Source organism: Cnephaeus nilssonii (genome assembly GCF_951640355.1).
Source record: "Cnephaeus nilssonii genome assembly, chromosome: 9".
In the NCBI taxonomy this organism is placed as follows: Eukaryota; Metazoa; Chordata; class Mammalia; order Chiroptera; family Vespertilionidae; genus Cnephaeus; species Cnephaeus nilssonii.
Genome location: NC_137080.1, coordinates 10,002,260 through 10,030,109, shown reverse-complemented (window position 1 = coordinate 10,030,109; position 27,850 = coordinate 10,002,260). Strand labels below are relative to the sequence as shown.

Sequence of the window (27,850 nt, the reverse complement as noted above, 5' to 3'; positions counted from 1 at the left end):
TATAATGTGCTATGCGTTTATTCCCTGCTATTGTCTAATATCACAGATTCATTTACTGTTGAAGAGGAATAGTCAAAATTTTCCCCCTTTTTTACACTTCTTCAGTTGCTTGAAATTGTGCCATTTTTAATTTTCTTCATATCTAAATTATGACTCTTGTGTAGTGTTTTTGTTTTTTCTTGGAATTAATCTTCTTCTGTACCCTTTCTCGCCCCTCAAGTAAGAGAAACAGATACCTTCTTAATGTGGCTCTAATTTTTTTAGGATTTTTACTAGAGGCCCTGTGTATGAAATTCGTGCACTGGGGTGAGGGGAGTTGTCCCCTCAGCCTGGCCTGCGCCCTCTCGCAGTCTGAGACCCCTCACTCCTTACCGCCCGCACACTTGCTGCTCCTTACTGCTCGGCTTGCTGCTCCTTAGCGCTGCTGCACTCACCACCAGCCATGAACCTGACTTCTGGCTGAGTGGTGCTCCTGTGTTAAGCGTCTGCCCCTTGGTGGTCAGTGCACATCATAGTGACCAGTTGTTCTGCTGTTTGGTCTATTTGCATATTAAGATTTTATTATATGGGATTATATGGCTTATAGCTTGCATTCAATTGCATTCTCCTTTTGAATCTTACTAACTTCTCATCTGGATCAATCACATATTTGGGCCAACAGTAGCCATTGTTACAATTATTTAATTAGAGTCCTTGATCTCTAGGGTGCAGGAAGATTGGGTATGTATGGTTCTAAAGCTGTTCACTATTTCAGAAAGCCTAATAGTAATTGCATGTTTCCTCATAATTAAGGCTATACATGCAGAGTGAAACATTAAATTACTTTGCTGTTTGCCAGAAATATTTCAGGGTATTGGCAGTTGTATATGTCAGATTACCAAAAATGGGAAAATTATTTAATAACTTAGTAAATATAGCTTGGTTTAGGCATCTTTCAAAATATGGAATTGTGGGCAAAAATAAATAATAACACTGTGGTGAAATTTTTGGAAAACACCTGATAATGGTCTACTGAAGCTTATTCTGAGCCATAATGTGTTCAAACTTTTTCATAAATGACTTGTGACATGCGTTTAAAAACCATTTAGGGTTTTTAGTAAATTCTATATTCCTCTATAGATTAAGGGAGCAGCCAAAGAAACTCACATGAATTTGGTAGAAATATATTAACTAGCTTAAGGGAATTAATATATTTAATTTACTTTTATTTTTAGAATATGTGTGGAGCAATATGTTTGATTTTAGATGTCACACTTCAAGTACCCATCTAGAGAAGATTGAAAAAGTGAATATGATGATAGTTTTAAAAACTGATGGATAATTGGAATTATTGAGTGAGGCTGCTTAACATGAAAAAGACAGGGCTTGAAGTGATCCTGCTATGTCTTTAGATGTGTAAAAAACATTGGCTGGATAGAAAATTCAATATATTCTTTGTGACTTCAGAAAGAGAGAGTAGCACTAGTTCATGAAAGTGAGTTATAAAGAGGGAGATTTCATCTTAATGCAGGAAAGTGTTCTGATAATTAGAGTGGTCTGAAGGGCTGTATCACATCAGTGGAACTCTTCAAGTAGAGATCCTGGTATTGATTTATGAAGTTAGACTTGATGGCTTCTAAGGCCTCTATGACCTGGAAAGTCTATGAATCACCTCTCTGGAATTTGAATTGCATTCAGGGCTAATGAGCCACTCAAGAATTATTTTGGGAAATGAATTAGTAGAAGTCACTAAGCTATTTGAATATGTCAGTAGCAGAACAGTGAAGTGGTCAGTAAGAACCTAATATCTCATTTTGAATGGCCATGCCCCTTATTTGCTCTGTTATTTTGAACAACTTAGTTTCTTTTTTGTGTGTGTCATATTTGTATTGATTTCAGAGAGGGAGAGAGAGATAGAAACATCAATGATGAGAGAGAACCATTGATTGGCTGCCTTCTGCATGCCCCTCACTGGGGGTCAAGCCTGCAACCTGGGCATGTGCCCTTGACAGGAATCAAACCCGGCACCCTTCAGTCCACAGGCTGACGCTCTATTCACTGAGCCAAACCAGCTAGGGCTCACAGTTTTTGTTTGTTTGTTTGTTTTAAATATATTTCATTTTATAACTCAATCAGTGTAGTACTCTTTTAAAATATATATTTTTTTTTTTATTGATTTCAGAGAGGGAGGGAGAGAGAGATAGAAACATCAATGATAAGAGAGAATCATTGATCGGCTGCCTCCTGCACGTTGGACCGAGCCCGCAACCCAGGCATGTGCCCTTGATCAGAATCGAACCTGGGACCCTGCGGTCCGCATACCAACGCTCTTATCCACTGAGCCAAACCAGTCAGGGCTCACTGTTTTATTTTAGTAACCTTTCAGGTAGCTTGCTTAAGCTCATTAGTGTAGAAATATTTTCTATTTGAGTTACTTTATCCAAAACTTATAGTATTTTAAAATGAAGAGATGATATGTTTGTTTACAATGTTTCTCTATTTGGTGTGCCTACATTGTTTATAAATTTTTAAAAATCTCTGTTATTTGGAGGCCTTGTATTTATACCTTTTATAGTATCTCTTTAACCTCCTTTTTCTTGTTTACTGTCTGGTCAATCAATAGTAAATGGCAGCCTTTGATTCCTTCCATTACCTATATGACAGTGATCTAATTCTACTTTTACCCTTTTTTCTCCTTCCATTGTTGATTGTTTTTTTAATCCTTACCTGAGGATGTTTTTTCCATTGATTTCTAGAGAGAGAACAAAACATTGACGGGAGAGAGACACATCGATTGGTTGCCTCCCACACCCATCCCCACTAGGCCTGGGGAACCTGCAATCCAAACCCGAAAGTGAACCCGCCACTCTATGGTCTGCGGGCCGACACTCTAACCACTGAGAAAACTGGCCAGGGCCTCCCATTGTTTTTCATTGCATTCTTTCTACTTCATCTGAACATGTAACTTTTAAGTATTATTATTTTACCCAGGTCTCCCCCCTTATTTTAGTTTTTACTGTACAATTGCATATGTGTCCTTTGCTCCTGTATCTCCGGTTATCTGTTGATTAGATGGCACACATCTTCTAGAATATTCCCTAGAAAAGGCTTGTGTGTACAGCATTCCCTGAGTTCTTGCACATGCAAAATGTTTTTCTTTCTATAACCTTGATATTTGAAGGACAGCTTGGCTGGGTATGAAATCCTTGGCTTACATTATTTAAAAATCAGCTTTATTGAGGTAGAATTTATATGAAAATTCGCCACATTTTAAGGTTACAATATTAAAAATTTGACGAACAAATATAGTCTTAACTACCACCCTAATGGTTATAGGACAAAGGGTCAGCAAACTACAACCCACAAGCCAAATTGGCCTGCTGTCTCTTTTTGGAATTAAAGATTATTTTAACACAGCCGTGTCCTTTCATTAGTCTGTGCTGTTCTTACAGTACTGTGGCAGAGTTGAGTAGTTGCAGTGAAGACTATCTGGCCTGCAAAGCCTAAAATATTTACCATTTGGACCTTTACAGACATTTGCTGATATTTAATATAGAAAATTTCTTTCACTCACCAAGTTCCCTCATGCCCCTTTGCAGATAATCTCTTTTCGCCCCCAATACCTAGCAACCACAGGTTGGCCTTCTGCCACTTGAGTTTTGACTTTTATAGAATTTGATATAATTGGAATCAAATAATGTATAGTCTTATCTGGCTTCTTTCACTGAGATTAGTGCTCTTGAGTTTCATCCATGTTGTTGGATGTATCAGTCATTTGCTCCTTTTTATTGTGGACTTGTACTTTCCTTAAATTTCTTGAAAATGCAGCTTCATTCTTGTTTTTCTTTGTATGTTGGTGGTTGAAACCTTAAGAAACCTGACTGCCTAAATTTTTTCTTTTACCCCTATTAGGTAATTTAATCTTTTGCTTTGAAGTTCTGAAGATATTTTTTTCTTGCCTTTAAAGTCTGATAGTTTTATTGGTGGATGTCTTGGTGTTGTTTCTGGTAATACTTTTACTCTCTGCTAAGTTTTCTTAGAACATAGTTTTAAATATTAGATTCTGTTAAATCAGCTGAAATATTTTTATTTGCCTTTTGTTTCCCATAGATTTGAAAGGAGTTTTTTCTTTTTCCTATTTTTACAATTCAAGAGCAACTTTTGTTAGTATGGTGACTTGCAGTTTCTTTAATGACTGATGGATGATATTGAAAGTAGTAGTGGGAAAAGGGAAGGAGTTGGTGGATCTTGCTCTTTGGTTTCTGCGGGATCCTTAATTTTCTTGTTTCTTTCATTTCATTACCACTTCAAGAGGCAACATCCTTTCCCTGCTTACCAGATTGTCCCCCAGAAATAATGTTTCTCCTGGTTGCCACCTTTAGTCCCACTAATTTTTTTTAAACAACTTTTCTAAAGTATAATTCCATACCATATCATTCACCCATTAAAATTTTTAAATTTAGTGGTTTTCAGCAAAACCTGTTTTGGTTAAAAAATTATTTCTGGATTATTAAAATCAAGATTACAGATTTTAGATCTGTGAGTACAGGAATGATGCTATGTTATTTATTCTTACTAGAGGCCCAGTGCACAAAATTCGTGCACGGGGAGGGGGTTCCTCAGCCTCACCTGCACCCTTTGGCAATCTGGGACCTCTGGCTCCTAACCGTTTGCCTGCCTGATTGCCCCTAATTGCTCTCCCCTGCCAGCCTGATCGCCTCTAACCACCACTGCCTTGGCCCCTGCCACCATAGCTTTGTCCAGAAGGATGTCCAGAAGACATCCGGTCTAATTAGCATATTACCATTTTATTAGTATAGATAATCCTAAGCATGTCTGTGTCTGGTGTGTACCAGATAGTCAATAAACATATTGAGCTAATAAGGGCTTTATTGAAAAGTTAACTATGTGCACGCTACCATGAGGGTTATTGAAGTTTAACATACTATATATTTAACCTTAAAGAATTGATAGGTGGGGAGACAAATATATATTATTAACCTTGCTTTACTTTCTGAAAATTTTGTTTCTCTTGGATTCTGTAGTTTATCTGCTTGATTTTCATCCACCTCTGTGGTTGCTCCTTGTCATAATCTTTGAAGGCTTCACTTCTTTGCATTTCTCTTAAATGTTTACATTCGTTTTTCTTCTCTGTGTGATCTCTTCTGGCCACTTTAGTTCACTTCCATTGCTTCAGTTGCCGTCTATATAATTAGAAATCTATATCTCTCCTAGATCTCCTTCCTGAGCCACAGATCCATGTGTTCAGCTGACCATTGAATATCTCCATTTGTGTGGTCCATGGCCCCTAACTGTATAAATCAGTTATCCTTTTCCTCCTTAACTCTGGTCCTTCTCCCGGATTTCTCAAATCAATATATGACAGCATCTAAACCACTTCCCCCTCCCCCTTTTCCAAATCTAGTCAGTCAGGTGTGGTGTGTGTGTGTGTGTGTGTGTGTGTGTGTGTGTGTGTGTATGGTGGGGTAAAAGAAGGTTTACAGTTGTGAGTACAGGAAACAGTTTATTCTTATATTATTATTTCTTGATTATTTTCCATATAACAATTGGAAACCTACCTTTGCCCACCCTATTACCTTCCAAATATGACTCAAATCCTTCTACAATTTTACTGTTGTCATTGATTACTGGACCATTGCAATAACTTCCAATCTTGTTCTCTTCCAATTCAGCCTCTACAGTACAGCCAAAATAATTATTCTAAAATACATCTGATCATCTTTTTTTAAAATATATTTTTATTGATTTCAGAGAGGAAGGGAGAGGGAGAGAGCAATAGAAACATCAATGATGAGAGAGAATCATTGGTAACCTTTCTCCTGCACACTAAGTGCAACCTGGGCATATGCCTTGACCTAGAATTGAACCGTGACTTCCTGGTTCATAGGTCAACGCTCAACCACTGATCCACACCAGCTGGGCACATCTGATCATCTTATTTCCAGCTTTAAATATTTGCCTCATTCATTTCAGAAAATGGAATCATCAAGACAGATAAAGTATTTGAAGTAATGCTGGCTACGGACCGTGCCCACTATGCAAAATGTAACCCTTATATGGATTCTCCACAATCAATAGGTAAGCTTTGAATTTCTGAAAATGTCAGTTTTTACTCATTTACTCTTTAATTTTTGTAAGTAAAAATAGACTAGGACACAGGTATTTATTATTGCCTTGCTGGTTTGAATTTTATGCCTTTATAATAAAGTATTATATGTTTATGAAGCATCTCTTCTATTTTCCCAAATACTATATAATATATGTAGAGAATTTTAAAAACAATTTTTCTGAAAATATACTTTTAATTAAAATTTATGCAATTAAGGTGAGTGCTGAGTTGTCTTTAGGGACCTTAATGTTGACTAAGGTTGTTTTTCCCATTAGCATCAATTCTAAAAATTAATACTAAAGATAAGTGTACTTAAGTTATCATTGACTTCTCTGCTTCACTTTCCCTGGATTTTTTGACTTGTGCTTGATTTTAGAAAGTTCCATATTTAATTCCTTCTCCTGAAGCAGGTTTTTTGCTGAACTGCTGAGCCTTGGCAGTGGGCGCCTTTGAGGCTTAGAAGTGCCTCAGGATTCTGTCGGCCAGCTGCCATGCTTTCTTCTTTTGAAGCACTATGACAGTCAGCAGCAGAGAAGATCCTGGGGGCTTCTGAACCCGAAGGCACCTGCTACCACCGCTCAGTGAAAATTGCTTCAGAGGCAGAAGCAGGTAAATACATTTTGAGAACGCAGTCCCGGAAGAAACAAATTGAAAGCTGAAAACTAAGAAAAGATTGTGTGGATTTACATCAGGTGATGGTATAAGAGTAAATTGAAATAGTTTCTTAGTCTCTTAAGCCACTTTGCTGGTGGCTCTAGTTTATTTTTAAGTTGCCAGAAATATGAAGCAGTTTAATTTTGCAAAGATTTTGCATACCTATTATATATAGAAGCTTATTTTATTTTTATAAGTCTGAAGAGAAAACAAGTTATAAACTTACCGACTCAACTTACTGCAATTCTTCCTTTCTTAGCCAGGAGAAGAAATCTTTAAAAATAGTGGGCCTGTTGTACTAGCATTTGGCATGATTGGATTTCCTAATTTTAACTGCTGCGTGACAAAGTACAAAATAAAAGTTTTGTTTTCTTGTGATCATAAAAATGAAAATTATTCTGAAAAGTAACTTACGGATGTTAGAAAAGGAATTACATGGAGTATTTGGTATGATTGTACAGCCGAACGTATCAGTAGTTCTCCTCTTTTTTTGCAGGTTTCCAAGCAACAATCAGTGCTCCACACATGGTAAGCTAACTTTGGTCATTTTGACTAACCAAGTCATTTCATTCTCTAATCAAGCAAAAGAGCAGAGTGAAGCCACTGGTTGACAGTTATATACCAGATTTCCTAAGAGTTTACCAAATAACACTAAATAGAAGTAAAAGATCAATTAATTGTTACTTTTATCTTTATAAATGACTATGAAGTACCTTAAATATTAACAGCAACAAGTCATTGTGCTATAATGGTTGACTTTTTCTTAATGTAAACAGTATACATTTCATTTGTAAATCCTTTAGAATTTATAAAGTACTTTTTTAATGCATCATGACTTTTATTCACAATGATACTTCTGTGGAGAAGGCAGGATAAGAACAACTGTTTTTCTCTCCATATTAATGATATGAAAACTGAGGAACAATGAGCTAAAAATAATTTCCAATGTCATGGGCCTAATAAATTCAGAACCAGTAGAATCCAGTACTTATGGCATTTAATCTAGAACTCTTTCATAGTACTGGTTGTTTTCACTCTTTTTTTAAAATATATTTTTATTGATTTTAGAGAGGAAGGAAGAGGGAGAGAGAGAGATAGAAACATCAATGATGAGAATCATTGATCAGTTGTCTCCTACACGTCCCCCACTGGGGATCGAGCCTGCAACCTGAGCATGTGCCCTTGACTGGGATCGAACCTGGGACCACAGGCCAATGTTCTATCCACCGAGCTAAACTGGCTAGAGCTTCTTTCACTCTTTAGACAAGAATCTTTGCAAAAGAATCTATATGATTTCTTTTTGCTGAACCATTTTAAACATAATATTTCACCCCTAGATACTTTAGTGTGAATATGAAAAACTTTAAAAGCACAGCTACAATTCCACATCATACCCAACAATATTCCTTTATATTATCTTAACTGGTAATATTGGTTGTCTTTAGGGAGTGAAACTGGTTGGGGATGGGGATGGGGATGGGGATGGGAATGGTTGAAACAGGGCTGTGATAGAGATTTCACTATCAGTCATTTTGTAACTTTTGACTTTGAAGTAATTACATTTTAAAATTCACACACTGGAGATAAAAAGTTACTGAAACATTTTAAATAGATGGAAGAATTTAATCAAACAGTGAGAATTTTCTTAAGTAATTCCTGTGTAGATATAAGTACTATATGTTTTCGTTGTCTTGATAGATGACATAGTAGTAACATTGGTATGAAGTTGGCAACTTTATTCATATGCCATGGTATATATACTTTATATTCATATATATATATATATATATATATATATATATATATATATATATATATATATATATAATTGATCTCAGAGAGGAAGGGAGAGAGAGAGAGAGAGAAACATCAGTGATGAGAGAGAATTATTGATCATCTGCCTCCTGCATGCCCCCCAGTGGGGATCAAGCCCACAAACTGGGCATGTGTCCTTGACCGGAATCAATCCTGGGACCCTTCAATCCTAGCCGACGATCTATCCACTGAGCCAAACCAGCTAGGGCATATACTTTATATTTTTGAAAAAAAGTGAATATTTGCTTTGTTTTCTTTTGGCAGCATGCATATGCACTAGAACTTTTATTTGATCAACTGCATGAAGGAGCTAAAGCTCTTGATGTAGGATCTGGAAGTGGAATCCTTTCTGCATGTTTTGCACGTATGGTAAGACTTTATTTTTTCTTCTGGCCCCAACAGAAGCATAGTTCTACATGTCCTACTTATGGTTTTACTGTATATTTTTTTCATTACCAGTTTCTGAAGGTTTTTTTAAAAGAAATTCTACCGAGAAAGCAGTTGGAATATATATCACTAGGATTGTTTTATTGTTGTTGCAAGAGACAGAACAGTATCTAAATTGGCAGAGCTAAAAGGGAATTTATTTGGTTTATATCATGGCTTCTTGTGTGGCTGGATTCAGATCAGATATTGTTGTTGACAGTGATTTTCTCTGTGGTTCTTGGTTTGGCTTTCCTTTTCTCCACATGTTGGCTTCATTATCAGACCAGCTCTTCTCTTGTGGTCAAAGATGGTATGGTAACCAGTAGTTCCCAGACTACATTCTTCCAAGTTTTCATCTGGCAGAAAATAAACACTCCTACAGGTTTATTAGGAATGAGGGTAGAGATTCCTTTACAGTAAGAAAAGTCCTCTTAGAAAAATGCCTTGTTTATTAGACTTCATTATTCACCAGAGGCTTATCTGGTAAATGACCACCAGAGTGTAAGTCTGGAGGTCCATTCACACACCTTGAGGAAGGGTTCATCTGCACTCAGATAATCAAATCAAGTTAATTATGGAAATCTTGTCCCTAGAGGCCAGATTGGAAGTTTCTGGTTTAGTTAAGTTGGGATTTATGGATCCATCTTGGACTAGAATCCATTTAACTTCCTGTAAATGTATAATCAGCAGACCACTAGCATGTAAGTTCCAGGGAGCTGGGAGTTTTGTCTGATTTTTCTCCTTGGCATATCTTAAGCATCCAGAACAGTGTCTTGTACATAATAAGGATTCAGATAGTTCAGTATTTTTAACTTATTTTGTAGAAGTTAAGCATCACCAATGGGATGTAAGGGACTATTTTTTTTTAAAGCTTAGAAATATTTAATGAGATATTTTCTATATTTGACATATTTATGGTTTCAGAGGAAAACTTACTTTTTTAAATCATTAAATTTTTGTGTTTCCTTTTTAACAATGATGGTAATTTAAGTTAATGATTTTTGCACATTTAGGACGTGCTAGTCAGTGTTCTAAATGCTTTTCTTGTATTCTCTTATTCAATCCTCACATCATTTATGAGGTATGTATCTTTTACTTCTCATTTTACAAAGTTGAGGAACCTGATTCATAGAATCACTTGCCAAGGTTATACACTTGTAAATAATGAAACTTAGATGTGAACCCAGGTAGTCCAACATCAGTCTTTATTATGTTAAAAAATTTTTATAATGTTTATATTGGGGCCTTTTTATAATTTTTTATGTATTTTATACTTTCCACAAAATGGCAGTAGAATCAGGTATAAAAATCCCTATTAAAATTACTTAAATCCCTATAAAATGTCATGTAACATTTATATATATTTTAATATGTATATATTTTAATCCTCACAGGAGGATATGTTTATTGATTTTAGAGAAAGGAAGAGAGAGAGAAACATCAATCAGTTGCCTCCCATACTCACCCTGACAGGGGATTGAACCCACTAACCTTTTCGGTATATGGGACAACTCTCCAACCAACTGAGCCACCTGGCCAGAGCTGTAATTTTAATATTTAAAGTCACACTTCTAGATTTATTATGAGTAAAAATGATTGCATTAACTACTATTTAATTCTGACAGTTAAGTCCTCCATCATGGTGTAGGATTTAAAGATAATAAATTGAAGAATGATAGCATTTTTCTTAGTATTATAATTTAAATTTATTCTAGCTTTTTAATTACTGAAATATAATTATTCATTTGTGAGTTATAGTTGAGAAGGTTGTAATAGCTAAATAATTTATAATAAACCGAATTGTCTTCATTTCTCATTGCACAATATAACTTTACATTAGGAAGCAATTTAATGACATTTAGGATGACAAATTTAGACCAGTGAGCTATTGAATTATTCTCATTTCCAGGTTGGAGCTAGTGGAAAAGTCGTAGGAATTGACCACATTAAAGAGTTAGTAGACGACTCAATAAATAATGTCAGAAAGGACGATCCAACACTTTTGTCTTCAGGGAGAGTGCAACTGGTTGGTGAGTATCAGAAAACTTAAAAAATTGCCTCTCTGCAGAATGTTTATTTTCAGATGTTCCCAATGCAAACTAAATAACAGAGCTAATTAATGCATTTTTAAAACATTTACTTCAAAGTACTAAGTAAGAAAAACAGTTACTTGAAAATGTTATGCTAGTTCTACCTTGACCATGGGTGACATGACTGTTAACTGTTTCAGAAAGTGCCATGTTGAGTTCTTCATTGCTTTTTAAGAAGTAATGCCAAAGTAACAAATGTTCATTATAAAAAAATGTAAACAGTGCAGAGATGTGTAAGATAAAAAAAAATCCCTCCTTTTCCCTTTTAAGTTTTCTAGACATATAAATATATGTATGAGTAAATTGCACACACAGTTTTCTTTAACTCATACTATACATATTGACCTATAGTTTGCTTTTTTCCATTCAGCAATATACAATGGACATATTTACATAGGAGCACATTTTGTAATGTGAAAAATAAAAAACATTTAAAATGTATAAAGCATAAATGTGAAGCTTAATAAATATTTGTTTAATCGCCACACTAATCACGAAATGGAACATTATTTGTACCTTGGATATCCTCAACTTCCTTTTTTCCTCACTATAACTCCCTTCCTTCTCCCTAGTGGTAACCAATATTATTACTTCCATGCATTTGCTACCTAATTGTATATCAAAAAGAAAAGAAATGTTTCTTTTAATTTTGAACTTTATACAAATGGAATCATGCAGTATACATTCTATGATGAATGACTTCTTTCATTCAGTATTATGTATGTAAGATTCACCTATCTTTTTGCATACAGTTCATTTTTATTACTGTCCAGCATTACATTTTAAGAACATCACCAAAATTTGTTAATTCTACTGTAGATGTGTATTTTAGTTTTTTCTAACTTGGGGATATTCACAATGCTGCTGTGACCACATGTATACCTAAGTCCAGATTTTTATATATATATATAAAAATATACACACTCATTATACAGCACTCATTTCTGTAGGAGTGTTATGGTATGTTTACAGGGTTCCCATAGATATTGCAAAACTGTATTTTAAAGTGATTGAACCAATTTACATTCCCACTAGCAATGTATCAGGTTTTCTATTGCTCTACCAACATTTGGCATTACTAGATTTATTTATTTTTTTGCCTACTTAGTGAGTGTATAGCAGTATCTCTGTGATTTTAATTTTGTATTGTCCTATTAACCAGTGAGGTTGAACACTTTTTCATATGTTTGGCCATTTAGATTTTCATTTTTGGGAACTGCCTATTCAGATATTGAGTTGTTTATATTTTTCTTTGAGTTGTTAGGACCTCTAGAGACCAGCTCTTTGTCTATTTATGCATATTAGAAATCTCTTCTCCCACTATGTGGCATGCCTTTTCACTCTCGTATTGGTACTTTTTAGATAAATAGAAATCTTAATTTTAATGTAGCCAGACTTAACAATTTTTTCCAGTGCTTCTTGTGTCCTGCTTAAGGCTACTCTGAAATCATGAAGACATTCTTCTATATCATTTTTCAAAAGCTTTGTTATTTTAGCTTTTCACACTTAGGTATTGGATCTTCCTGACATTGATTTTTGTGTATGTATGAGGTGTAGGGGTACAAGTATATAGTTTTTCCATATGTATATTCATTTGTCCAGCATCATTTATTTAAAGAAACAAAAACCCAAAAACAAACAAAAATTGTTTGTTTAAAAACAAACAAAAGTTGTTTGTTTAAAAACAAAACCATCCTTTCCTGCTGTAAAATCTTCACACTAAGTTGTTCTATCTGAACAGGTATTGAAAGCATAATGTTTTTCTTTCAGTGGGGGATGGAAGAATGGGATATGCTGAAGAAGCCCCTTATGATGCTATTCACGTAGGCGCTGCAGCCCCCGTTGTGCCCCAGGCAGTGAGTTGTTTCTGTGTTTGTGTGCTTTATTCAACTAAAACTCTCAAAGATTTATAGATAAATGACTTGTCGACAATGTTAAAAACATAGACTTTTATGTCATGCATTTTAGTTACAGTTAGTAGATAATACTTTTTCCATATGCAAATCCTATATAATAAAGAGGTAATATGCAAATTGACCATCATTCCAACACACAAGGTGGTTCCCCCCATGTGGTCAAAGATGGCCGCCCCCATGTGGACACAAGATTGCCGCCACAAGATGGCTGGCAGGATAGGGCAGTTGTGGGCTATCAGGCCAGCAGGGAGGGCAGTTGGGAGGGACCAGGCCTGCACGGGAGGGCAGTTGGGGGCAATCAGGCCTGCAGGGGAGGGCAGTTAGGGGTGACCGGGCCAGCAGAGAAGGGCAGTTGGGGGCGACCAGGCCTGCAGGGAGGACAGTTGGGGGGGACCCAGGCCTGCAGGGGAGGGCAGTTGAGGGGGACCAGGCCAGCAGGGGAGGGCAGTTGGGGGGACCAGGCCAGCAGGGGAGGGCAGTTGGGGGGAACCAGGCCTGCAGAGGAGGGCAGTTGGGGGCAACCAGGCCGGCAGGGGAGGGCAGTTAGGAGCGACCGGGCTGGCAAGGGAGGGCAGTTAGGGGTGACTGGGCCAGCAGGGGAGGGCAGTTGGGGGCAACCAGGCCTGCAGGGGAGGACAGTTAGGGGCGACCAGGCCGGCAGGGGAGGGCAGTTATGGGTGACTAGGCTGGTAGGGGAGGGCAGTTAGGGGCAATTAGGCTGGCAGGGGAGTGGATAGGGGGTGATCAGGCTGGCAGGCAAAAGCAGTTAGGGGCAATCAGGCAGGCAGGCAGGCAGGCAAGTCCTGGATTGTAAGAGGGATGTCCCAGATTGGAGAAGGTGCAGGCTCGGCTGAGGGACAACGCCCCCACCCCCCATGCACGAATTTTGTGCACTGGGCCTCTAGTAGTTGTATAAATAACATCAAGGCTACTAAACCCCAGCTCATGGCTGTCTTTTGAAGCAGTATTTGATCCAGCAAAGAACGAGTCTACCAGTGGAATTAGGAAAATATCTTTGGAGTTCATGACCTGATAATCACTTGGCATTTATTAAAAACCAGAATATGAAAGATTTTTAGGTGCCTGGGAGAAACCAGGAATATTTGTCATACATTTTACCCTCAAAGAGTTTATACCCTAGAAGAGATGTGTCATACATGTAACAGGGAGATTCATGATATGATAGCATATCATTAGCATATGACATATATTGAATGAAAAATAAAATCCTACTGTAGGAGTTCAAGGTAGCAAAAAGAGTTTGCATAGAGTGGTCAAGGAGACTTCATACAGGAATGGAACTTAAACAGATCTTCAGAATGGGAGAATTTGCATTGCTGCAATGAGAGGGAAGGATATTGCAGTATTGTATATTACAGTATAGTCAAGGAAATATTTAAGTATAAAACTGACTTTTCATTTTCTAAGACTCTGATAAGCTTGTATCAACCCTTAATAATCCTTGGTTAAGCTCACTGAAATCTTAGGTTTCTATTACATAGGAGTTTTATGTAGTTCTTGACTAGATGACTAGTTACATTGTCTTTTCTGCCCGGTCTCATCCACTCTCCAGCCGGGAAAGGGTTCTTTTTGTATGTTTAGATCAGTTATGAGAAGCTGAAAATTGGAGAATTTATTCTAATCATTGACTTCTACTTATTGGCTAAATGACTTGAGGAAAATCACTTATTCTCTCTGGCTCTGTCATCTGTTTTTTGTGTGTGTTGTGTGTTTTTGTTTTTTTGTTTTTTTTTAAAGACAAAACCAGTGGATTTTAAACACATTTTAATTGAAATAGTAACATGGTGTAGAAAAGTATACAAGTAAAAAAAAAAACCACTATATGTCATCAATGAATAGCTCAAAGAATTTTTATATATGAACACACGTGATCAGTAGTTTTTTTAACTTAAAAAAGAATATCAGCTGCCTGGTAAAAACAATTAAAATCTCAAATAGAAATGTGTTTAAATGAAGGGGCTTGGGTACAGGACTCATGTTCTCTACTAAGGATGATCTCAGGACATTTCTAGCTTTATCGCAATATGATTTTAAACACAGTAGTACTTGTAAGTATTATAGGGATCTTTTGTACATGCTGAAGGGGCTTTCCAGTTTTAAGATAACAGAGTAAAGATGTTTATGTTTCTCTTGGATGTCACCCCAAAACAACTAGAAAAACAAAAACAGGAACATAAATTCTATGTTCAACTATCTAGGAGAGTATAGTTGCAGTCCTGAACTCTGAAATGTGTGAAGATAGAAAAGAAATGGAGTAATAATTGACCCAGGAAGGCGGAGGAAGTGAAACCAAAGAGGCAGCAGAGGGCTGTCAATGCCAAAGTAGTTTGCTCTGAAGACCTCTGAAGAAGCTTAGAAATTGGAGGCAGCGGTACCTGGGAAATCAGAGAGGAGGCCTGGGTCTGAAAAGAGGGGCTTGAATTTCTTATCAGAAACAATTAGCCCTGAGTCTTAAGTAAGAAAATTTCCAGGAACTAAAGGACATGATTCTATAGTTTAAAAAGAACTGAGTGTCCAGTACAATTTTTTAAAAAAGAAAAAGGAAAAAAGAACCACAGTATCACTATGAAATTTCAGAATACTAAGTACAAAGAAAAGATTCTAAAAGTTTTCAGAAAAACAAAAAGGATAAATCTGTTAAGGATTGATAATCAGAAAGGCATCCAACTACAGAATAGCAGCATTAGAATCAACAGGACAAGGGAACAGACCATCACAGTTCTAAACAGAAAATTATTTCTAACCTTGATTTCTGTATGCACACATATTGCCAAAATGTAGACTAAAGATAGTTTTAGACTCGCAAATCTCAACCACTCTCTCTTAAATATTCCATGCACTATTTCACTGAATACTTCTGGAGGAGTTGCTTTAATTATATCAGAGAAAAGTGAGGAAGGAGAGAAATAGTAGCAGAAACCAAAACTAGGAAGCCAGAGGATCTAGGAAGCTGGGACATCGTTTTCAGGAAAGAGGTGATGAGTAAATGAGTAAGTGGGAATTGAGTGATAAGTTTAACAATCAAAGTATGTATGTACCCAATAAAGTACATTTGTACTTTCTGCCCAAGGACAGTAAAGGCTGTTTATAGAGATGAAAAAAATCTATAACTGCGTGTGTATGTGTTTTTTCTTTTTTTTTCTTTTAGCTAATAGACCAGTTAAAGCCTGGTGGAAGATTGATATTGCCGGTCGGTCCTGCGGGTGGAAATCAGATGTTGGAGCAGTACGACAAGCTGCAAGATGGCAGTGTCAAAATGAAACCTCTGATGGGAGTGATCTACGTGCCTTTAACAGATAAAGAAAAGCAGTGGTCCAGGTGGAAGTGATTTTACCTTCTGCTCTTTCTTCTTCCACACATGCAAGGTGAAAGGGTGTGGATTTTAAGACATTAGCCTGCAAGAGCTGCTTATTTGGTCATTACTTTTATGCTGCTCCATTTTAACATCAGACATTCACTACATTAAAAATGTAGAAAAGTTTTGCATGGTCTGCCCTTTTTTTGGTTAAACTCACATCTTTGGGGAGGGAGGGTGAGACTTGGTTGGCACACAGGTGTTTTTAAACTGCAGTTTAGTGCTGTCTAAGGAGATTTCATCACCCGCCACTCGGTTTCTGTATTTTCAAATCATTTGTATAGATGCTGTGTGGTCATGGAAGCAAAGGCTTCGCTTTAAAGGGAAGGGGCCATCATTTCCTGCCCCGTCCACTCTGCGGTGGCATCGTTGTAGAGAGAGAAGGGAAGAGACATTCTTGTCCCAGTTTTCCAAGGTGTCAGTTTCCCAGAGAGGACATTCCTCCTCTCAGCTGGACTTCTCTTCGGTCAGGTTCCTAGCTGTCGGGCAGCCTGTGCCTGTTCCGTATTCAGCTGTTGTTTAAGAGCCACTGTAACAAGTAAACTTATTGCCGTTCTAAGAACGGGCCAGCCAGTTTTTAACCTAATTTAAGTTCCTGGGGGAGGGAAGGGATTCTGTCAACTCAAAGTGAGTGCCCAGGTCTCACAACCCCCCCCAAAGGGCCAGCAGCATGCAGCAAAGTCTCCAGCACGGCATGGCTCATTACGATGCCCATTTTGTTGTACCTCCCAGCGTAATCGGAATATTTTGTTTGAAGCCCAGATTTCTTCTTCTCCCCACTCCCTCCCATGGGGAGGAGTGCGGTCAGAAAGTAAAAGTGACATTTGCTAAGACCACTTGGAATTAAATGCCAAAATAAGAAAGGCTTTACAGTTTCCTTGTTTTAGAATCCATTTTTATTTGACAGATATTTATTTTAAGACCATTATTTTCTTAATAAGTAGCGTGGTGATTTAAGTATAATAGATATCTCAATTTTGTTTTTGAATGAATGTTTAATTGCAAAAATGGTAATGAATGTAAAAAGCTATCAGTCTTGTCAGTTATAATCAGATATAGTTTAACAACGAATTACAACCTTCCTTCACTTTTCCTTTAACATAATTATACCATTATATATTTGTAGGATTGTTGTTGTATAAAGGGGGCAAACGTATCATTGAAATTCGATATTAAATAAGAGTTCAGATTTTTATTTGTTTAAAATTTTATAAACAATAAATATTAGTATTGAGCATTCTATCTATAATTTAATGAAGGAAAAGGGTATTTTGTTTTTATAATCAGAGGTGGTTTTTTTTATTTTATTGATTTCATAGAGGAAGGGAGAAAGAGAGAGAAACATCAATGATGAGAGAGAATCATTGATCACCTGCCTCTTACACGCCCCCACTGGGGATCAAGCCTGGAACCCGGGCATGTGCCCTGACCGGGAATTGAACAGTGATCTCCTGGATCTATGAGCCACACTTGGCAGGCCAGAGGTGGAATTTTTTTTTGTTAATCCTCACCTGAGGATATTTTTCCATTGGTTTTTAGAGAGAGTTGAAGGGAGGAGGAGAGACAGAGACTAACACCAAGAGTAATTTGTTTTGTTGTGAAACACATTTCAGTTTGAGGAACTTCTTAATATATTTATTCAATAAGCATATGTATGCCCACTATGCCAGGCACTGGACTAGTTCAGAAATATACAGCTGTGACTTTGAAACTGACCATTCATAGTCATATGGGAGATTAAAAAAAAAAAAAGACAAGACAAACAGGCAATTACTGGCATACCTTGTTTTATTGTGATTTGCTCTATTGCACTTTGCAGATACTGTTATTTTACAAATTAAAAGTTTGTTGGCAACCTTGGGTTGAGCAAGTCTGTCGGTGCCATTTTTCCAACAGCATTTACTCATCTGTGTCTCTGTGTTACATTTCAGTAATTCTTAAAATATTTCAGACTTTTTATTATTATTGCTATATTTGTGATGATCTGTGATTTTTTTTTTAATCTGTGATTTTTGATGTTGCTATTGTAATTGTTTGGGTTGCCACAAGCCACACCCATCTAAGATGGTTAACTTAATTGCTAATTGTTGTTTGTGTTCTGACTGCTCCACCAACCGGCTGTTCTCTCCCTCTCCTTGAGCCAATAATAAGCCTACAATGGCCTCTGAGTGTTCAAGTGAAAGGAAGAGTTGCATGCCTCTCACTTTAAATCAAAAGTTAGAAATGATTAAGCTTAATGAGGAAGGCACGTCAAAAGCTGAGACAGGCCGAAAGCTAGGTTTCTTGTGCTGACAGTTAGCCAAGTTGTGAATGCAAAAGACAAGTTCTTGAATTAAAAGTGCTACTCCTGTAAAACGTGCGTGATAAGAAAATGAAACAGCCTGTTGCTGATATGGAGAAAGTTGTAGTAGTCTGTACATAAAAGAACAAACCAGCCACAACATTCTCTTAAGCCAAAGCCGAATCTCTGGGAAGATTCTAAACCTTGTCAATTCTCTGAAGGCTGAGAGAGGTGAAGAAGCTGCAGAAGTTTGAAGCCAGTAGATAATTGGTTTACGGTGTTTAAGTAAAGAAAGTAATTTCCAGGTGCAGCAAGTGCTGATGTAGAAGCAGCAGCAAGTTATCCAGAAGCTCTAGGTGGGATAATTAATGAAGATGGCTACATTAAACAATAGATTTTCCTCCTAGCCAGGTTGGGTCAGTGGTTAGAGCAGCAGCCCAGGGACCCAAGATTCCTGGGTTCAATTACCCATCAAGGGCACGTACCTCGGTTGCAGGCTCAATCCCCAGCCTGGGTCAGGGCATGTGTGGGAGGCAGCCAATCAATGTGTCTCACATGGATGTTTCTCTCTCTCTCTCTCTCTCTCTCTCTCTCTCTCTCTCTCTCTCTCTCTCTCTCTCTCTCTCCCCCCTTCCCCTTCCTCCCTCCCTTCCTCCCTCCCTTCCACTCTCTCTAAACACACACACATACACAGTAGATTTTCAATGTATACTATACAGCTTTCCTTAGATTGAAAGAAGGTACCATCTAAGACTTTCATAGCTGGAGAGGAGAAATCAAATTCTGGCTTCAAAGCTTCAAAGGACAGGCTGGCTCTCTTATTAGGGGCTAAAGCAGCTGGTGACTAAGCTGAAGCCAGTGCTCATTTACTATTCAGACAATCCTAGGGTCCTTAAGAATTATACAAAACGTGGATGACAGCACACCTGTTTACAACATGGTTTACTGACTGTTTTAAGCCCACTGTTGACCTGCTGCTCAGAAAAAAACAAGATTCCTTTCAAAATATTACTGTTCATTGACAATGCCTCCGGTCACTCAAGAGCTCTGATGAACAAGATTAATATAGTTTTCATGCCTATTAACCTAACATCGATTCTGCAGCCCCTGGATTAAGTAGTTTTGACTTCCAAGTCTTATTATTTAAAAAAATACATTGTGTAAGGCTATAGTTGACACAGATAGTGATTCCTCTGTTGGATCTGGGCAAAGTTAATTAAAAACCTGAAAAGGATTTATCATTCTAGATGCCATTAAGAACATTCATGATTCATGGGGAGAGCTCAAAATGTCCACATGAACAGGAATTTGGAAGAAGTTGATTCCAGCTCTTCTGAATGACTGGAGGGGTTCAAGGCTTCTGTAGAGGAAGTCGCTCCAGATGTGGTGGGAATAGCAAGAGCACTAGAACTAGAAGGGGAGCCTGAAGGTGTGACTAAATTACTGCAATCTCGTAAAACTTTATTAAAGGGCTAGGAGTTACTGCTTGTGGATGAGCAAAGAAAGTAGTTTCTCGAGATGGAATCTCCTCCTGGTGAAGAGGCTGGGAAGATTGATGTAATTACAACCAAAAGATTTAGAATATTACATAAACTTACTTGATGAAGTAGTACAGGGTAGAAGAGGATTGACTCCAATTTTGAAAGAAGTTCTGTGGGTAAAATTCTATCAAATGGCATCACATGCTACAGAGAAATTGTTGGTGAAAGGAAGAATCAGTTGATTTGGCAAACTTCATTGTTCTTATTCTAAGAATTTGCCACAGACACCCCAGCCTTCAACAACCCACCACCATGACCAGTCAGCAGCCTTCAACATTGAGGCAAAATGCTACCTGCAGAAAGGTCATGACTCACTGATGGCTCAGTGATGGTTACCATTTATAAACAATAAGATATTTTTTTCCAGGGGCGGGGGGGGGGGGGAGAGAGAGGAGAAGCAGAGGGGGGAAGGAAAGGCACTGGCGCGCTCCCTAGAGGGAGAGCACCAAGATATTTTAAATTAATTATGTACAGAGTTTTTTAGACATAATGCTATTATTGTACACTTAATAGACTACAATATAAACATAACTGTTATATGTACTGGGAAAACAAAAAATTTGTGTAACTCACTTTATTGTGATGTTCGCTTTATTGCAGTTGTCTGAACCTGAACCTACCGTATCTCTGAGGTACACCTATAGAGCAGTGATTTTTAACCTTTTTTATCTTATGGCACACATAAACTAATTACTACAATTGTGCAGCACACCAAAATATATATATTTTTGCCAATGTGACCAAAAAATAGGTATCATTTTGATTCATTCACACTGGATGGCTATTGTATGTTGGCTGTTGTCATTTTTTAATTTGACAATCTAAGGGAAAGGAGGTCAGTGCCCCTTGACTAGTCAAGTATTCCATGTTTTAAAAATTCGTGTGGCACGCTGGTTGAAAATCGTTGCTCTATAGTGGGTTTAGACTTTGCCATGAGGACAGCAGAGAGCAATTGAAGTACTGAAGCCAGGCTGGAGTCAGAATTACATTTCAGAAAGATAACTAACTGGCTGTGGTAGAGTAGGTTGGAAAAGGACAAGACTAGAATCTGTAACGAGGTGGCTGTAGCAAGTTATGGTAAAATGATGGTGGCCTGAATTAAGGCATTAGTAGTAAGGATAGAATGTGATTAAAAGGTCCCTTACAATTTTCTAAATGCCCATTCCGCATTTTTAAATCATTGTCTAAAAAGCTCCTTAGTTTTTTTTCAAGGCTAGATGATGTTTGTTCCTTCAGATTTTCTTTGGGATTAATTTAGCAACTCATCCTAGCACTTTCTTATGAACCTTTTCTTGTTCCTCACCAGCTTTCATCCTTCTTTTATGGAGGAATCCAGAGCTGGTGGCAGTGCTCTGAGAGCATGAGATCTAGTATTTACTGAGGAGATGTGATAGAAATATTTAGAAAAAAAGGGAATTAGTGGGCACGTCAAATTCTACTGTCAGATATGCCTTGGCTGATGTGGCTCAGTTGGTTGGGCATGGTCCCATGCCCTGGAAGGTTGCCAGTTCAATTCCTGGTTGGGCACATGCCTGGGATGCAAGTTCGATCCCCAGCAGGGGGCATGCAAAAGATGGCTGATCTATGTTCCGCTCTCACATTGATGTTTCTCTCTCTAAAAGGAAAAAATTAATAAAACATATTTTTAAAAAGGATAATATTAAATGTTAGGATATATAATACTAAATGTTAGTAGCTTGGAGTTAACCCAATAAATGATGTATAATTATATATCTTAAAACAAAGTAACAAACATATATAATTATTAACCTGATGAAATATTTAGCACATAGATAGCCATTTTTTAAGAGACTCTCTAGAAATTTAGGACATGCTACTTTTTATTATAAATGAGCTATATATGTAAGACAAAGAAAGATGATGTAGAATTTTGAACATTAGAAAAAATTAATAACTTGAAAGTTATACAGATTTTGTAGTATTGGTTGTGACAAGGTTATACAATGATGGGCAAAAAAATTTTTGGTTTTTCTTGGTGCAAAAATGTTAAAAATCAGGTCTATAAACTTAATTTATTTTTTTAACTTTAGTGCTATACATTTCCTTCTATTTGTTTTTAACAATACTGTTACTGACACCAAAGTAATGCATGGGCATCATAAAAAGAGAAAAAAGTACAAAGAATAAAGTAAAATCACCCATAATCCCAGAACCCAGAGATAACCACTATAAATATTTTGGTAATTTTTTTAACTCTTTTATCCATAACTCTGTGTACATCTCTTTTGTATTCCTGAGTTCACCCAGCAGCATTATTTTGTAATCTTTTCATTTCATAAAATATCAACATTGTTGCCATCATTACAAATAGTTTTACGGTATTTTTCTGGTTTTATTGAGATAACTTGACCTATGGTGTGGTGTGAGTTTTAAGTGTACAAAATAATACTTTGATATATGTTTTATTCTAAAGTAATACCACAATATGGTTAGTTTTGTAGTTTCAGGTCCTATATCCAAGTCTTTAATCCATTTTGAGTTTAATTTTGTGTGTGCATGGTGTGAGATAGGGGTCCAGTTTCATTATTTTTTATGTGGCTGTCCAGTTTTCCCAGCATCATTTATTGAAGATACTATTGTTTTTCCACTGTGTGTTTTTGGCTTTTTAATTAACTGACCATATATGTGTGGGTTTATTTCTGAGCTTTCTATTCTCTTCCATTGATCTATGTGTTTTTATGCTAATACCCTATTGTGATAACTATAGCTTTGTAATATAGTTTAAAGTCAGGATGTGTTATGTCTTCACCATGTTCTTCTTTCTAATATTATTGCTTTGGGGTTTTGGGGGTTTTATACAAAGTTTAGGAGTGTTTGTTTTATTTCTGTGAAAAATGCTGTTGGAATTATGATGGGGACTGCATTGAATCAGTAGATTGCTTTGGATAGTGTGGACATTTTAACCCAATTAATTCTTCCAATCTGTGAGCATAGAATATCTTTCCATTTATTTGTGTCTTCAATGTCTTATTAATATCTTATAGTTTTTGGTGTATAGATCTTTTACCGCATTAGTTAAATTTATTCCTGGATATTTTATTCTTTTTGATGCAATTGTAAATGGGATTGTTTTCTTAATTTCTCTTTCTGATAGTTCATTATTAGTGTATAGAAATACAACTGATTTTTGTATATTGATTTTGTGCCTTGCAATTTATTGCATTAGAATATTCAAATACTTTTTTGGTGGAGGCTTTAGGGTTTTCTATATATAATATGTCATCTGTAAAAAGAGACAGTTTTATTTCTTCTTTTCCGATTTTGATGCCTTTTATTTCTTTTTCTTGCCTAATTGCTCTGGCTAGGATTTCCAGTACTATGTTGAATAAAAGTGGCAAGAGTGGGCATCCTTGTCTTGTTCCTGATCTTACAGGAAAAGCTTTCAGCTTTTCACCGTTGAGTATGATGTTAGCTGTGGGCTTGTCATATGTGGCCTTTATTATGTTGAGGTACGTTCCCTCTATACCCAGTTTGTTGAGAGTTTTTATCCTTTTTCTTTAAAAAAAAATTTTTTTTTCTAAATGGAGAGGATATTTGGAAATGTACTATGTTATTGGGCAACAAAGGTATTTATTTACAATATCCTTAATGCCTTGTAACAGGTGAATAAAATATGGTTAATTATTTAAAAAACAACAGTGGAATCTTCAATTCATATATAAAAAGATCAAGTTAATTTAATTTATGAATTGAGCACTTTGCAAGTACTCATAATTTAATGCTTGCATAATATTAAGTAAAAGCTATTCTATGAGAAATAAAGTACTTAAGTTATTTAGAAGAATATATTAAGTGGAACCAGAACTGATGATTTATTGTTTAAAAGATAACCCAATACTGTATGACAAAGGTAGCTTATGGGAGAAGTAATTTTTAAAGTATTTTCTTGTACAATTTACCAAATTCAATTAAAAAATATTATCTGATAATTCCTTAATTCACCACTTACCTGGGAAATTTTAGCTCTTTATTTACCTTCCTTTTAAATTTATTTTAATACTTTAAAAAAAAAAAACACAAAACCTTTCTATTATAGAACAGTTGTACAAATGGTGCAGAGAACTCCTGAATCTCTTCATCCAGAGTTACCAATTATTAACATTTTTCCACGTTTGCTTTCTCACTCCTTCCCTCCCGATATACCCATATATGTAATATTTTTTTCCTGAATCATTTGAGAGTATTGCAAACATCACATTTCTTTACTCCTGAAGTACTGTTTTGGTCACTTAGAATATCCTGAGAGATGAAGCTTTTAGACTTTTCAGGTAGCTTTATTTTTTCACTTTTAACAGCTTTATTGAGGTATAATTTATATACCGTACCATTTATTTTAGATTGCATTTTTGTTCCTTCCTTCCTCTCACTGGCAGTTGCTGGTACAGTGCTACACCTGGCTGAGCGAATGCTTTCTTTTGGAGCTGATAAAGCTGCCTTATGAAATCAGCTGACAGGTATATTATACCTACAGATGATGCTTCCCCCAAAAAACGTTTGGGTTGATATTGACCCACTCAACAATTCCTAATAGATATTTTAAGAAAAAGCTAAATTTTTGTCCAATTCTGTGACTGTAACTAAAAATTTACTTGAACTCAAATACTCATCATCATTTTACAATCAACAGTATTAGCAAGGTCCTAGATCTAAAACTAACTTCTCTGAATTTTTGGTCTTGAAAGAAGAAGGTTATCTTTAGAATTAAAAAGAAAAGAAATCAGGTACTTTAGGTTTCATACTTCATTCTTAATTTGCATGAGAGATGTTTGAAATGGCTGATTTCCATTTTTGCTTTGACCGGACCGTTTGCTCTTTTTATTTTAAATAATATATTGCTTGGGGATCAGTGTATTTTTACTGATTTAATTGTTGTATCTGAACTATTATGAAGCCAAGTTTTGCAGTATGTGACTCCTACTTACACATTTCTCTCTTTTTCCCCCCCAGGGACGAACTGTAAAAGCAACATCAGCTTGACCAGTATATAATATTAGAGTGGATTGCTCATCTCAGTCCTCAAAGCTTTTGAAAACCACAGTATCACAGCTTGTTTTGGACTTTGTTACACTCTTTTTTTCAGCATGAAAATGTGTGGTTTTGTAGGGTTTCTAATTCTTCAAAGAGGCACAAAAGCCAAATTGGTAGAGAAAGGATGCAAAGTATATATTTTACTTTTAAAATATTAAGCGAAGGCATTCTGCAAAATGGGAAAGTTAGTTTTTTAATTGATTTGGAAGAGTGGTTTTTCTTTTCTTAGACACTTAATTCTGTTCCAATATTTTTCAGATTGAGTTTGTGTATCAGATAACACCACCATTCACAAGTTAAAATTCTTTATTTTTTTTTTTTTGATGTCTGTGAGATGCTACTAAAAAAATAGAGATGAGCTTCCTTTTTAAAGCTTTTGATGTGGTGTCATAGAATAGCATGTTGTAGATACAATCAGCTGCTTTGGTACCTTAAAACTAAGCAATTGTAAATATTAAAATTTAAGAAGGTGGAAGGTGATATTCCTTAACACTCAGATTGGACATAACTGATATAGTTCATTTCTCTTTAAAATTATATTAGACTTGTAGCTTAGTATTATTTCTTCTGTTTCTAACTTGCTGCTGATAATGTATATGAATTTAACGTGCTGTGTAAGCTGTGTCTTAGTTACTGAGCAGTTTATGCAGTGCTGCTTTGCCAAATAAAGTTAAAAGAAAAGAGGCATTGGTGGTGTTTGAATGTAAAATAAAGAACAGCATTTCCACCAGATACAGAATGCTAAGATCACAGAAAAAAATTATTTCTCTGATGCTCCATCTTGTGAAATATGAGTGGCATTAATTCAGCTGTACATTTGCAGAATGAATGTGACTATGTTTCTTGAGAACAAGGACTACACCTCACTTATTTTTCTTTGCTTAACACAGGGTTTGTCCTCTTGTAGATGTACTATAAATGCAGGATGAGTGAGCAAATGAATTGACTGAATGTCAGGGAAGAAAGAGCTGAATTTAGGATAAATTTACCAAAACCCATCTCTCACCTATAAAGGCTTTAATATAATGACTATAAATGAATTTCACAAAGTCAGTAGAATCTTGTTTAATATTGTGGCTTTATACCTTTTATAGTGGGATCTTGGTTTTTCTCGGGGTTTCAGAGCTCAAAGCAATATGAGCACTAGAGCTAGCAGAACTAGCACTCTCAGCAAAGCCCTTCCGACTGCTGTGCCCAAATGCATATGATTCTGACAAGTGGGTGCTGAGCGAGGTTGCAAGGCACCTCACCCCCACCTCGTAACGTCCTAAACATCTCTTCCTTAAAAATGGCTTTAAAAATGATGGATACATCTTTTCACTGTCTCTTTGGGGGAAAGATCTTAGACATAGGAAACTGGCATTAGTTGGTGGCCAAACCTTAGGAGTTTCAGTTCTTTATTGGCTTCAGTTTGCTGTTTTGTTAGTACAGCTTCTGGACCTAGGCCATGACCCTCATTTGACTCAGTGTCATTTGAGTTAGTTTCAAAGGTGAAGTCACAGAGAAAGATGAAAAAAATTCTGTTATTTCCTAGGGAGAACATCCTATATAATAAAAGGGTAATGTGCAAATAGGCCGAACAGCAGAATTGAACAACCAATCAAAGCATAATATGCTAATGATATGCTAAGGCTGCTCAACTACTCGCTATAACATGCATTTGACCACCAGGGAGCAGATGCTCCAACCGGTAGGTTAGCTTGCTGCTGGGGTACACCGATCAGGACTGAGCGAGACGGGCCACATGCCTCCCCGGACTGATCATGCACCAGTGGGGTCCCTCAGCCTGGCCTGCGCCCTCGCAATCTGCGACCCTTCCGGAAATGTCGGAGAGCCAGTTTCAGCCCGATCCCGAAGGCCACTCCCCTTGGGAGGGTGCCAGATGCAGGGCTCATGGCTGGTGAGGGCTGCTGTGGCAGTGCCAGCCTCTCTCGATCTGTCAGGACTGATTGGGCACCAGCCCACAGCAGGCACAGTGGGGCCAGGATGAGCGGGAACCGCAGGTAGGAGCTGCAGGCAGTGTTGGACTGCAGGTTTTGGCCCGATTCCTGCAGGCCACCCAGAAGAACCCCACCTGCGCACGAATTTGTGCACTGGGCCTCTAGTATTTGATATCTGGATGACTTGAAACGTTAAAATGCGTGTGGAAAGATGGAGGGGTAGCTGTAGTCTACTTGCACTGAAGATGGAGGGAAAGAATTTCAAGTTTTCAGAAAGATTGTTTCAGTGGGCCTTTTCTCAGGAAAAGAGATGTGAAACACACGAACCTGTTTGAGAGGTAAATTGTGGACAACTTTCCCTTTAAAATTATTTTAAAACTGTCTTAGATGCAGAACTCTCAATCACATAATGAAAAGGTAAGTTGACTTTAAAAAGTCTTGTTCAGTCCATCAGGCAGTGTATTTTGAAGATCTTGATTCTGCTTCTCTAATCCTTAATTTCCCTCTTTGTAAAATAGGGTTGGTATGGTTCAATCCAGGTCCGATAGTACAGCTCAGTAAATATTGGCAACTTATGATTATGTTAAAAAGTTGTTAAGGCTTAAGAATAAAGTATAATTTATTAACAGCCTATTGTACATGGGACATCTTTT

The 27,850-nt window shown here is 36.9% G+C and overlaps 1 protein-coding gene across 6 annotated transcripts in view; it reads left to right on the top strand.

Moving 5' to 3' along the window:
* The window catches only part of PCMT1 (protein-L-isoaspartate (D-aspartate) O-methyltransferase), a 36,580-nt gene extending 8,820 nt beyond the window's left edge, over positions 1–27,760 (top strand). Inside the window, exons 2-10 of one of the 6 annotated variants that reach the window (XR_013813935.1) lie at positions 5,974–6,078; positions 7,260–7,291; positions 8,843–8,947; positions 10,914–11,034; positions 12,865–12,950; positions 16,180–16,349; positions 23,535–23,678; positions 24,603–24,683; positions 25,177–27,760. Coding sequence is in view for 3 of the 6 variants with exons in the window: in XM_079780063.1 (XP_079636189.1) it covers positions 5,974–6,078; positions 7,260–7,291; positions 8,843–8,947; positions 10,914–11,034; positions 12,865–12,950; positions 16,180–16,349; positions 23,535–23,678; positions 25,177–25,189 (776 nt within the window). In the remaining 3 variants the exon portion in view is untranslated. Of the gene's footprint in view, positions 1–5,973; positions 6,079–7,259; positions 7,292–8,842; positions 8,948–10,913; positions 11,035–12,864; positions 12,951–16,179; positions 16,397–23,534; positions 23,679–24,566; positions 24,684–25,176 lie in introns of all 6 variants that reach the window. The other 5 variants (XR_013813936.1, XR_013813937.1, XM_079780063.1 and 2 more) reach the window with 5 other exon arrangements.
* Positions 27,761–27,850: the final 90 nt, after the last annotated feature.